The 13,391-nt window shown below is 38.8% G+C and overlaps 1 protein-coding gene across 1 annotated transcript in view; it reads right to left on the bottom strand.

Annotated features, from left to right (window-relative positions):
- Nucleotides 1–937: 937 nt before the first annotated feature.
- LOC101465164 (inter-alpha-trypsin inhibitor heavy chain H3) overlaps nucleotides 938–13,391 on the bottom strand; it is a 31,303-nt gene continuing 18,849 nt past the window's right edge. Inside the window, exons 18-25 of the mRNA XM_004548486.6 lie at nucleotides 4,828–4,893; nucleotides 4,581–4,628; nucleotides 3,906–3,977; nucleotides 3,397–3,504; nucleotides 3,093–3,261; nucleotides 1,963–2,111; nucleotides 1,805–1,889; nucleotides 938–1,705 (exon numbers count right to left, since the gene is read on the bottom strand). Coding sequence (XP_004548543.4) covers nucleotides 1,591–1,705; nucleotides 1,805–1,889; nucleotides 1,963–2,111; nucleotides 3,093–3,261; nucleotides 3,397–3,504; nucleotides 3,906–3,977; nucleotides 4,581–4,628; nucleotides 4,828–4,893 — 812 coding nt within the window. The 3' untranslated portion in view covers nucleotides 938–1,590. The remainder of the gene's footprint in view (nucleotides 1,706–1,804; nucleotides 1,890–1,962; nucleotides 2,112–3,092; nucleotides 3,262–3,396; nucleotides 3,505–3,905; nucleotides 3,978–4,580; nucleotides 4,629–4,827; nucleotides 4,894–13,391) is intronic.

Below are 13,391 nucleotides of genomic sequence, written 5' to 3'. Positions count from 1 at the left end.
CATGGAGGCTCCAGTCAACATAACATAACAACACAAATAAAATAGCCTCTACACATTTAACAGAATATTCATGCTCACAGTATTCAAGTTAAAGTTGACAGATTATATGAGTTAGGCTGTATGTTATATAACATATATGTCATGGTTCTATTGTGAACCAAAGTCTAACGTTTTGTTAGACTTTGGTTCCACTCCACTGATTAAAATAGCTGCCTTTCCGCACCAGTTGTGGTAGAGATGCATGCTGGGAATTTTTTTATTTTTTATCTTAACTTAATCTCAGTCATTTGTGCAAAATGTCCTTTAACCTGTTGTCATCAAATATGGAGGAGCTAAGATAAGGCATATTAGAATATCTTGAAAGTAAGAAGATGAAAGACTACTCCTTCCCATTTAGTACTTTAGTTTTCTTTATATGCAGTTTTATTTTAAACTGTAAATCTGAGCATTATATATACATATGTTTTGGGAAACTATAAACAATGACCAAAAGGTAATAATAACAGTAAAAATTATAACAATTTATTTAGTAGTTGCAGTATTAGAAGTACTCATCATTTAAACTTGTGTTTAATTTTCCTAAGACTTCTAAACTGGTCCATTGTTTGAGTTAGGTGCCTCCTTATGCAGGAATAGGTCAGTGTTAAGTGGCTATAGAAAATATAACAAAAAAAGCATTTCTTTGAAAATAGTCAAGTAATACTGGACATAAATGAGCGAAAAAGGAGCCAATGTCCAAAGGAAAACTTTGAAACTTCAAAAAACCCAGTGAACCGTTGCTATTAATGTTGAAAATTTACAAGAAAGTCTAGCTCTCTCCTTGAAAAGAAAATACAAAGAAACAAGGGTGGCTCGAATGTGTTTTGAATTTCTTGTACATCAACCTCCCCAGCAGGAGGGGCTTATAGCTGTTGTACAGAAGAGCTCGCAAACAAGGTTAGGGAATAGTTTGGATTCTTTATTCATTCGCTTGATATCCATTCCATAAACTGTTCTGAGGAAGTCATGAAATTATGCAAGAAAAATAACAGCATTATATTTGTCAGAGATCCTTGAATCAAGTCAGCCTCATTACATGTCATTTGCAGTTTGAGGCTAAAGACAAAACAGAAGAAATGTTTTAAAAAGTTTTCTCTCTCAATGTTCTGGTACTTAACCAGGATTCAGAAATATTTGAAATTGTTATTTATAAGCAAACCTTCTACAATCCAACTCTCTTCCAGATCAGCCAGCAAAGCTGATTAACATTTAGCTATAACAATATGATTACTGTAGTTTAAACTTATAAAATTAATTTTTTTATTTTTCAACGAATTTAAAAAATAAAGGTGTAGAAGTATGCCTGTTATTGTCATGTCAACTGCATTTGTGTCATTTTGGACGCTATGTTAATGGCAGATGGTGGTAATCATAAATCCTGATTTATGTATGTTATTTTTAATTGGTAATGCTGTCTGACACTAGATCCACATTCACAGTTATATTTCTACATGTTGGAAACAGATGGAAAGAAAGTTTCCACAATATATGTTTTTGCCTTGTTTTCCTTTTAAATTAAAGATTTTTCAAATAAATCAACATATTTGCCAGTTAAAGCTGTGTAATGACAAACTGGAACAGTGGTCTCTGCAGGGCAGAGTCAGCAGACGTGAGCCAACACTTCATTGTGACAGGAGAAGCAAAGCTGTAGTCAACAACCATCTCCCTACAAAAGAAAGAATAAAGAGATCATTAATCTTTGTAGAAATGGCTGGATTCTAAAGCAAAACAAAAACATAAATACAAAAAAGAAAAGAATATATACCCAGTAACGTCTGCCTCCTGGTTTTTAATCTTTAGTTTTCTGACAGGAGCTTGCTGTACCTCCTCATAAACTGCAGCCTCTACAGCTGGAAAGAGAGAGTGAAGCAACATTGAAAACCAATGCAGCAAGGACACACACACACACAGCTTTTCACTCACCTAAAAGTCCTTCAGCATTGTTGTCCGAGGGACGCCGTCTTAAAACTGGCCAAAGGATTTTTCGACCATTGTTCTCATGAACTATGATGACCATTCGCATGTCTCCAGTGGCAACGTCTATTTCGTTGTTGCGCACAATCACTGTCACACTGGAAAAACATGGAGTTACTCAACTTTTTTTTAAAGCTGTATAAAGCACCTGCACAGATCATGCTACTTGGATGAATTTAGCCTGCTCTGATTAAACAGCAGTGCAGTGCATAAAGTACAGGGACTTTAATGTTAGCATCTTTTGTAAAAGTGAATTTATGACAGTCAATTCATGACAAACTCTACTTCATGTCTGCCCCTGCCATTTTCATTCTGTACTTCAGTTCATGGCCTGAACAAATAATTATTTGCATCCATCAATGCATTTTCTTCCACTTATCCATGATAGGAGCTGGAGCCTATTCCTGAGAGTTGGGGTACACCCAGGATAGGTCCTCAGTCTGACACAGTGCTGGCTTGGTTTCTAATAAGTAAACTTAAGTCTGTAAATAAATATAAGTGTATGGCTTGTAGTCTACCTCAGCATAAAAAGTGAAGATCTGTATGCACTCGTCTGCCTGTATTCTCGTGCATTTGGGCTTTACTCAAATCCACTCATGTGAGAAACAATCATGTTCCTGCTTTCGCTTTCCTTTTCTGAGCCAGCTAATCTCTGTTCTGTGTGTTTTAAATCTCACAGCCTCTTATCATTTTGCTTTTCGGACTCCTTCATGTGACCCACCTCTTCCAATTGCTTTACCTCATCCACCATTCGCATGTACCCTCCTAACATTGACTCTGATCTGTTACACTATGTCTAATCACCAAATAGCTTATAATTCATACTCTTTACTTATATATCTTACCGGTGCTTTCAAACGATCTGTCCTTACTAAAATCATATCCCATCTGTTCAATAATCAACACAAAATAAAAAACAAACTTTTTAGGGGTTTCAGCCTCAGAGATGTCAGCTAACATATATAGGTGCTGAGAGAGACAGTCTTCTCATGTAAATCTTGGTAACACAGGTGAATAAGGTCACACATCTGTGCTTAAAGCTGAGAGCACGAGTCTCGACCATGATAATACAACATCACCTTCCAGCTGTAATGCGATCCTGTCCAGTGTAATATGTCACTGTCTGTCCATCTCGTACAGTGACCCAGTTGGTGTCGATCTCAACATGTTGGCTGTCTTTGACGTGTATGAAAATTCTGCTGAAGCCTCCATTTGTAACTGAATCAAGCTCACCATTTACAGACAGTTCTAGAAGAAAAGAGAAATGCTCATCTTATACCACAAACTGGAGTTTTCATATGAAAATAACAATGAGAAAGAAGAGTAACAGTTTTTATTACACTGAAAAGAAATATTAGGATGGAAAAAGCTAACACTACTGACCCCTGCTGGGATAGTGAAGAAGTTTAAGGCGGACAGGTCCACTGACATCAAAGCATAGTGGAACAGTCTGATTCTCAGCTTTTAGCAAAAACCTGTGGAGTACAGGAACTAGAGATACAGAGGTACACAGTGTTAGAACATTTTTAGTGAAATTAAATATTCACCCCAGGTTTTCTACCCAAAATGTGCTTTATAACCCCTGAGCCAGGAATCCAAAAAATACACAATTGTTCATACATACTATGCAGAGCCTGATTTATATAACATATTATTCTTACAATTTTGTTTGCTTTTCTTTTTGTTTTATGGTTAATGAAGAGATTTGAAAAACAGCCCATGTTTGGAGTTTCCTTCCAGAAAAAAAGTATGTAATTTGCTGCATATCTGAGTACATCATGGGTTGTTTGGAACTTGCAATACAAAAAAAGCAAACAAACAAAAGAAACCAAACCAAAACAATTACTATTATTTTTTTTATCAACCTGAATGACATCAAGGCAATACAATACCATCAGTGGATTCCAGAGTAGTAGTATCACGTGAAAGATGAACAACAGCAGGTTGGACATCAGGGAGAACAACTGTAAATACATTTAATCATATACACTAATATTTTAAGTCTTTATGTTGCATATTGAGTTTATAAACACATCCTGATACTAACCACTGCTTTAAATAAATAAATAAAGACATGTATATATTGAGTCTCACAACTCAGTGTCAGTCTGTAAACATAGTTTGTACATAAATTCTAATTTTTGCACTTCAACTTGTTAGAAATGTTGTTGACAAACATTATCAAAGACAGCTCCTACACTGGTTTTGACCTGTTCAACCTGCTTCACTCAGGGAAACACTACAGATGCAGCGTAAATAGTTTCTTCCAAAAAGCCATAACCACGCTGCACTGACAATACAATACCACCTCCCAATCCAAGGACTACCCTCTACACCCAGACTACACTCTTTACCATCACTACTGTGTAATATTTAATTAACGTGCAATAACCAACACAGTAAATATATAACCCTATTTGTTTTTCCCCCATTATATATTTATACATTTGATGTTTTTTGAATACTGTTCATATGTATATAGTGCTGCAAAATACTGTTAATCTAAAGCAGCAGTTACATAAACCTTGCATTGGGTGACGGACTAATAAATTTGTTAAGCACTTCACCTGGTGCAAGGTATCCTCTCCCTCCTCTGGGGGTGTGCTGTTCCATGACTAAAAATAAACAGTAACATATAAGAAGGAAATATCTGCTTTTATGAAATACTATTTTTTGCATGTTTTTGTAAAAGAGTACATTTGAAAAAATAATAAATAAAAATAAAAAATTGGTAGTTACCAATACTGTTAATCTAAAGCAGCAGATGCATAAACCTTGCATTGGGTGATCTAATAAATTTGTTAAGCACTTCACCTGCTCCAGGATGTCCAATCTCTCCTCTCTCTCCTCTCTCTCCTCTGGGGGTGTGCTGTTGCATGACTAAAAAGAAACAGTAACATATAAGAAGGAAATATCTGTTTTTATTATATACTTTTGTATGTTTTTGTAAGAGTACATTTGAAAATTCAGGGATAATATTAATGATTATATTTTAGCATTGACAATATGATTTTAATTAAATAGCTTGCACATACTGGTGTATTAATTATTCCATTAAACAGATTTGTTTTGGTAGTTACCAATACTGTTAATTTTATGGTAGCAATTACATGAACCTTGCATCAGGTGATGGTCTATTACATTTGTTAAGCACTGTACCTCGACCAGAGAATCCTTTTTCAGGTGAATTCTGTACATTACGTGACTTAAATAAGAATAGACAATCGGACTTCTACCGGATTGCAGAAGTTGGAACAGTTTGTTGCCAGGATGGGACGGGTCCTTCAGTATCTGCGCTGCTCTAGTCCGTCATCTCCTGGTTGCATTTATACCCTAGTGGAGGTCCCTTAAGAGGACTATTAATCATGTGACTCATCACATGAGCCAAAGTGTGAAAAAGGCATGGGTCATAATCACAAGAGGTTTTTGGGTTAAACCACTGTGGGACCTTGCTTCACCTGATGCTAGATGTAAGTGGGGCGTGAGCTGGGAAGGGATCTCAAAGCTGGTTTGTAGGTGGCAGACAGTTGGTGTTGTAAGCAACCCCCTCTGTTCAAAGATGGTCATTCACAGTAGACATAAATAGCTTCTTTTACTCCTCTTTCAGATTATCTGTCTTCTGTTTCCAAAATGTGAACATTGCCATCCTTGACAGAGTGACCTTTGACCTTTAGATCCAGTTGTACAGCCAAGTCTTGTCCCATCAAGATGGCTCATCTATGTCATGTGTTTATAGTATGGCTGTTTGGATTCTGTGATGTAGAGGTGTGGCTGGGTCTGAAGTGGACTGGGATGTCATGCTTGGTGAAAATTCTCATTTGGTTCTAGAACTCAATACGTTTCTCAGATGAAAGGTGAAACATCTTCAAGAAACTTAAAGAAGTCCATTAACTTAGATTCCAAGCTCCTTAGACTACCATGACCTGGATGACTGAGAACCTACCCCATTAGCCTTTTGCAGGTAGTTGTAAAAATTTACCATAGTCTCCGATAGTATTACAGGTACATTATCCCATTAATAAACTGAAAAAAATAAATAAAAACATTCTGAACGGTCTTCAATTTAGAAGTATCCTTAGAGGTTCTAAGGTTCTAAGCCTGATCAGAAATGGCCCCAGTGGAAGGGTGGCTGTTTTATGAAAGGGAAACAGAGGCAGACAACCATTCACACTGACATTCACACCTATGGACAGTTTAAGTTTAAAATAATCAGTTAATCCAACCCTGCCAACTGCATGTCCTTGGACTGTGGGAGGAACCTGGAGAGGACTAGGGCTGCCACAAACGATTATTTTGATAATCAACTAGTCACCAATTATTTTTGCGATTAGTCGACTAATCAGATCATACATCCATTGGACATAAAACATACAGCTTATTGCACCAGCAGCATCTGCTCTTATATAACTATCATTAGCTTACAGCTTTAAGTGTTTAAGGTATGTGCTAAATAAAAATAAAGACAAGATGATAGTTTGTTAAATTTTAATGAAATTTGCAGATTGTTTCGGTGAAGTTTAATAAACTTCTTACTATCTAAAATATAACGGGACACCGGAGTATATTCTCGAGCATCTCACACTTCTGATAATCAGTCGTCTGCTTATTCAGCTGTGTAAAAACTATAATTTTAATCTCAGCCAAACCGATTTACTCAGGAACAAATAAAATACTAAAAAAAAAGGCCAAACAATAACATTTTTAAGTTATCTAAGTGACTTATGTATGTTTAACCTGAGTAGCGAAAGACAGCGGTGGGTTTGAAAACGATTTGCCGGGAGTCCAGTGTTCTCACGGGCTCGAGTGCGCCTTGCCCCCAGCTAGGAAAAAGTCGGAGCGCTTTTGAAAATATGTGGTGTCTTGATAAACTGAGCAGATATTTGAGGTTTAAATAGTTACATTCTCGCCTGAAAATATGTTAAATATATTTTGTGACCCAGAGAGAATAATCAGAGTAATATTAAAACTAGCTAGCTGCCGCCATTGTTGGAAACTGAGCTGGCCTGCGCTATGAATTCTGGGACACAACTTCTTCTTCTTTGGGGTTTAACGGCAGCTGGCATCCTTGTACATGCAGTGCTGCCATCTTCTGTTTCAGTCCGTTATTACACTCTTAAATCTTATTACTGCGTCTTTTCGACTATTAAATCAGTCGTCGACGATTTTGATAGTCGACGTAATTGTGACTAGTCGACTAATCGTGGCAGCCCTAGAGAGAACCCACACAAACATGAGAAGAACACACACACACACATATATATATATATATATATATATATATATATATATATATATATATATATATAGATAGATAGATAGATAGATAGATAGATAGATAGATAGATAGATAGATAGATTTAAACCATAACAATTTTGGGAAAATCAGATGTGGTTGAGCAGAAGAAAAAAAAAATCTGATAATGTAAGATGGAATGAGTCTAAAAAATTAACATGCATTTATATAGAACTTGCTGACAAGAAAAAATATAACTGTGTTTATAAGTGAGAAGTGAGGGAGCAGGTGAGAAGTGACGGAAGTGACGGACAAGGTAAGCGACTCATGTTGTAACTGACGTCAGACGCCGGAGATTTTGGCGGAAAATTAAAGCAAATGGTAGTTTAGATTTGAACAAATTCATTTAAGCTTCAGCATTACCAAATACACTTATCAATTGTCTTATAACTAACACTATTTGTCTAAATAATCTCCAACACCCTGGAGAACAACGAGGAGAGTTTAGAGACTCTCCAAGATTACATCGATCAGTGCTTTCAGGATCTCGTGATGAAGAAGACCCCGTGTGCAGCTTCCCCGGCCAAAGCTGAGACGCCGTCGTCGAAAAGACAACGCCCGGCAGATTCCCCCGGCTCAACATCGCCAGCCGGCAAAGATATTGCCGACATATTGGAGTCAATCGACAAGCGATTGTCCAGTTTCGACGCAAGGCTGTCCTTGGTGGAGATTCTTCACCGAGAATTTAAATGCTTGCGAGAATCCCTGGAGTACAGCCAGCAGCAGGTGGAAACGCTTGCTGCTGAAAATGCCACGCTAAGGGAGTCGGTGAAATGTCTCACAGATAATGTTACCCAGCTCAATAGAGAAAAAAAAAATAAAAGAAACAGTTATCGATCTACAAGCTCGTAGCATGCGTGATAATCTGGTATTTTCTGGTATTCCAGAAGCCGCTGGAGAGGACGCGGAGACCACGGTAAAAAGCTTCATCAAAACCCACCTGAAGCTGCCGGAGGACACTGTGAAGAACATCGTCTTCGATCGGGTACATCGCCTCGGCCCCATTCGGGCTACGGCCGGGAGACCACGTCCTATCGTGGCCAAATTCGGCCACTTCAAACAAAAGCAACATGTGAAAAGCCGCGGCAGGGAATTAAAAGGAACGGACTTCAGCGTGAACGACCAGTTCCCCAAAGAGATCTTGGAACGACGCAGGGTCCTCTTCCCAATCCGACGCGGCTTCATCCAGAAGGGCTCCCGCGCTGTCATCGCTGTGGACCGGCTGTACGTGGACGGACAGCTCCACCGCGACCCCAACATCACTCCGTGGCTGTATTAACCTCACACCAGATAAGAATCAGCTACACCATTTCCCTATCCACTCACACTAACTTGCATTAACATCTGTTTAACTTACCAGTATCAAATCGCATCTTAAAGTGTGATTTCATAGCAGAATTAACACCGTCACTCTCCGTCAGTGATTTAATTGGAATGTTTACGTTTTGTTTTGTTTTTTTTCTACTCGTTTTTTTTTCTCCTCTCTCTCCCCCCCCCCCCCCCCCCCTTGGTTTTATGCTGCTCACCCCTGTCCTTGGTTTCTTTCTTTATTCCTTTCACTGCCTCGATCACCTGCTTCGACACTCATCCACAAACATCCTTTATTTCGACACATACGCACCATGCGCTCAACGGCAGCACATTTACATCAGTCAGACAGCGCACACAGTCATATAAGATACACACACACTTAAGCCAAGCCTACTCATATTAGTAACTATGCATACACAAAGTCAGACTCAGGGAGCATCTCGCCACACATTTTTTCTCTCTCTCCTTCTCTTTATTTATGAACAAGTGACGTATTCTCTCCACCTGTCTAAGCGACGCACACAGCATACATCCCTAGTTATACACAAACATCTATGGGTACACTGAGGTTCATTACATGGAATATAAATGGAGCTGGCTCCAGAGAAAAGAGGTTAAAAATATTTAACCAACTCAAAAAACTACAGGCAGATGTTGTCCTATTACAAGAGACCCACAGACCTCTTAGAGGTTCGAATGAACTTAAAACACCTGAGTTTCCTAATGTGTTCTCAGCTTGTTATAATTCTAGACAAAGGGGAGCAGCAATTTTAATACATAAAAATATTAATTTCACAGTACTCGATACAGTTATAGATCCAGAGGGCAGATTCTTAATCATTAAGCTATCTATACGTGATAAAAAGCTATGTATTGCAAGTGTATATGGTCCAAATGTTGATGATCCCTCATTCTTTCACGGTTTTTTCAGTGCACTCTCTGAACACTTAGATGGCACACTTGTTCTTGGAGGTGACCTCAACCTTGGACTAAATGAAGACATGGATAGGCTCAATACAGCGGGAACTCAGCGTAATTGGCAGTCCACAAATATAATCAAACAATATATGAGCGACTTTGGTCTTTGCGATGCATGGCGCTCCCTTCACCCCACCAGTAAGGAATATACTTTTTTCTCACATGTCCATCACTCCTACTCTCGTCTGGATTATTTTTTGGTCAGCAGCTCACTGCTGAACGACATTTCAGACACTGAGATTCACCCTATAGCTGTCAGCGATCATGGTCCTGTATCTTTAACACTAATGCACAAGAATAATACTACGCCAAGAAAAAACTGGAGATTTAATATATCACTACTTAAAGATGAAGACTTTATTAAATATTTTAAAAAAGAGTGGACTTCATATTTGAACTATAATGACACTCCCGAAACATCAGCTTCTGTTCTATGGGAAGCAGGGAAAGCTGTGATGAGAGGTAAAATAATTTCTTTCTCATCACATAAAAAGAAAAAAGAAAACAAAAATATTCAGGAATTAGAAAAAAACATCAAATCACTAGAAGAAGCCTACGCGTCCCACCAAGATCAGGAAACATTGAACAAAATACGCAAAACAAAACTAGAATTAAATGAGATAATTGATAAAAAAAACAAAATTCTTAGTACAAAGACTACGCCTACAAAATTATGAACATGGTAATAAATCCGGTCAATTTCTAGCAAACCAGCTAAAAATAAATAAAGAAAAAACAACTATATGTGCTGTTCAAGATTCATCTGGGAACACATTATATGAACCGATACAAATAAACAACATTTTCAGGGATTTCTATAAAACGTTGTATTCACCACAAATAAACCCATCTAAAAAAGAAATTGATCAGTTTTTGGACAACATAACTCTTCCAAAATTATTGGACACTCAAGCAATGGCACTGGATTCACCACTGACACCAGGTGAACTCCAGGAAGCCCTGATAAGTATGCACAATAATAAGGCTCCAGGTCCAGATGGCTTTCCTGCAGAATTCTACAAAGAATTCTGGTCGATTCTAGCACCAGTTTTCTACAGAACGTTGTTGGAAATTAAAGAAAAGGGCAGACTTCCATCAAATATGAATTCTGCAAACATTAATCTCCTGCTAAAACCAGGCAAAGACCCTATATATCCCTCAAGCTATCGTCCAATATCCCTTATAAATGTAGACCTTAAAATAATCTGCAAAGCTCTCTCAAAGAGACTGGAGAAAATAACCCCCCTCTTAATTCATCCTGACCAAACTGGTTTCATAAAAGGTAGGCACTCATCAACAAATACACGTAGATTACTTAATTTGATAGACTACTCATACAGTAAAAACCTAGAAACTACAATATTCTCTTTAGACGCAGAAAAAGCATTTGACAGAGTTAACTGGAAATTTCTATTTGCAACTTTACACAAATTTGGTTTTGGATCCTCTTTCATAAACTGGTTAAAAATATTATATAATTCCCCAACAGCTTGTGTTAGAACAAATGACCAGACATCCTCCAGCTTCTGTCTCTTGAGGGGCACCAGGCAGGGATGCCCACTCTCCCCTTCACTATTTGCAATTTTTATTGAACCACTAGCAGCAGCAATTAGACAGAATTCAGTAATTAAGGGCATAAAATGCAAGAACGTGGAACATAAAATCAGCCTTTATGCGGATGATGTGTTACTCTTTCTCCAAAATTCACAAACCAATATCTCTGGGGTGATTGAATTGATAAACTCTTTTGCAAGAATATCAGATTACTCAATTAACTGGTCAAAATCTACAGTCCTACCGATTAATTGCTCCTTCCATAATTCCTCTTCTACACCACTGCAATCGGGAAATATAAAATATTTAGGTATTAATGTTTCTCCCAAGCTTGCAGATCTAACTAAATTAAACCATATCCCACTTTTAAAGAAGGTAGAAGATGATCTGGCTAGATGGAAATGTCTACCCATATCACTCATGGGAAGGGTTGCCGCTATAAAAATGATGGTCTTACCAAAAATAAATTATTTATTCCCAATGATCCCAACTAAACCGCCACAAGATTGGTTCAGATCTCTAGATTCATGTATGTCCAAATTCCTTTGGAAAAATAAACCCCCACGTATAAGCTTAAAAACACTACAAAAGACCAAGGATAAAGGAGGACTAGAACTGCCTAACTTTCAGCACTACTTCTTAGCCAACAGGCTTCAGTTTATCTCAGGATGGCTAAAACACACCCTCTTAGATGAACCTTGGCTAGATGTAGAACAAGCACTCTGCAATAATCTAGAGATCTCAGACCTACCATTTATCAGCTCAAACATCCAACGACATGAATGCTTTAAAAGCATCAACATCAGCTCTTCTCTGACAGCATGGTGGGAGTTTCTAAAATTGACGGCGTCTTCATTAATCCCATGCAAACGTACACCTATCTGGAACAACCCTGACATATTACAAAACAATAATATGATAAACTTTTCAGATTGGAGTGATAAAGGAATCAAATATTTAGAACATATACTAGAAGGAACAGAATTTATTTCATTTGACGGACTAGTTACACAATATGGGATCAACAAGAAAAGATTTTTAGAATATCAACAAATTAAATCCATAGTAAAAAAGAAATTTAAACCGGGTCAAGTTGAACTACAAACACCACCAAGTGTGGTTCAATTTCTTACTCTTAAACCCCCCAAATTACTATCCAAAATATACAGAATGCTTTCTAAAACAGATGAATCAATATCACTTCCTATTGCAAAATGGGAAGCGGATTTATCAGTTAACTTAGACCTAAACTTCTGGTCTCAGATTTGCTTAAAAACCTTTCATCTAATTAGAAATCCCAGTCTTCAATTAATTCAATACAAAATATTACATAGAGTGCACTATACAGGTCATCGGATGTTCAAGATGGGCTTTTCGTCTACCAACAACTGCTCACACTGCCAAACCAATTCACCGGACAATTATATCCACGCTCTTTGGTTCTGTCCACCAGTTCAGAAGTTTTGGCGCGAGATATGTGAAGACTTATCGAAGTGTCTGAAATGTAACATTCCAACTTCCCCCTTAGTGTGTTTGTTGGGCAGCTTAGATAATGTCACTTCAGAAAAGAATATAGCCCATATGGTTTTCACTGCCCTATGCATAGCCAAGAAAACAGTCCTCATGAACTGGAAAAATAAAAATAATCTTAATTCTAACCAATATAGAAATTATCTATTAGATTACATTAGTCTTGATACAGCCTCTGCCACCACATCAGATCAATTGCTCTGGGCTCCTTTGATCAGCTCCATCACCTAGTGGGGGTGGGGGGGTCATAGTTTGGTCCCGCCTTCACTGTTGTGATTGGTGTGGGGGTAGGGACAGGCTTAGGGCGTCGGGGGGTTCCCCGGAGGCATCTTCCTTGGGGGGCTCAACCCGGGGTAGCGGTCATGTCCGGTTAGGGGCTCTGTTGGCTCTCAGGTGACTGTTTCCTCGCGGCTGCGTGCAGCGGGGCTAGGGGAGGGTCTGTGCTGACGGACGTGGGTTACTGACCTGGTAGCCTGGCTGGCCCTGGGTGGGTCCGGGATGGGCGTGAGGTTCTGGGGGCGCTCCGTCTCTGGGCTGGGACCCGAACCGGGCCTCGGGGGCTTGGGTCCTGGTTGGTGTGTTGCCGGGGTTGTGGGCGGGTGGGTGCATGGGGGCCCAGCCCTGGAGCAGGGTGCCGCCGGTGCGTCGAGCCACCTGGGGGGCTCTTCAACTGGTGGGGGAGATTGTCACATCTTGCAGGAGCTTTCCTCTC

Source organism: Maylandia zebra, linkage group LG5, assembly GCF_041146795.1.
Source record: "Maylandia zebra isolate NMK-2024a linkage group LG5, Mzebra_GT3a, whole genome shotgun sequence".
Classification (NCBI taxonomy): domain Eukaryota; kingdom Metazoa; phylum Chordata; class Actinopteri; order Cichliformes; family Cichlidae; genus Maylandia; species Maylandia zebra.
Note: the sequence above shows the minus strand (reverse complement) of the source record. Positions and strands in the feature narration are given on the sequence as shown.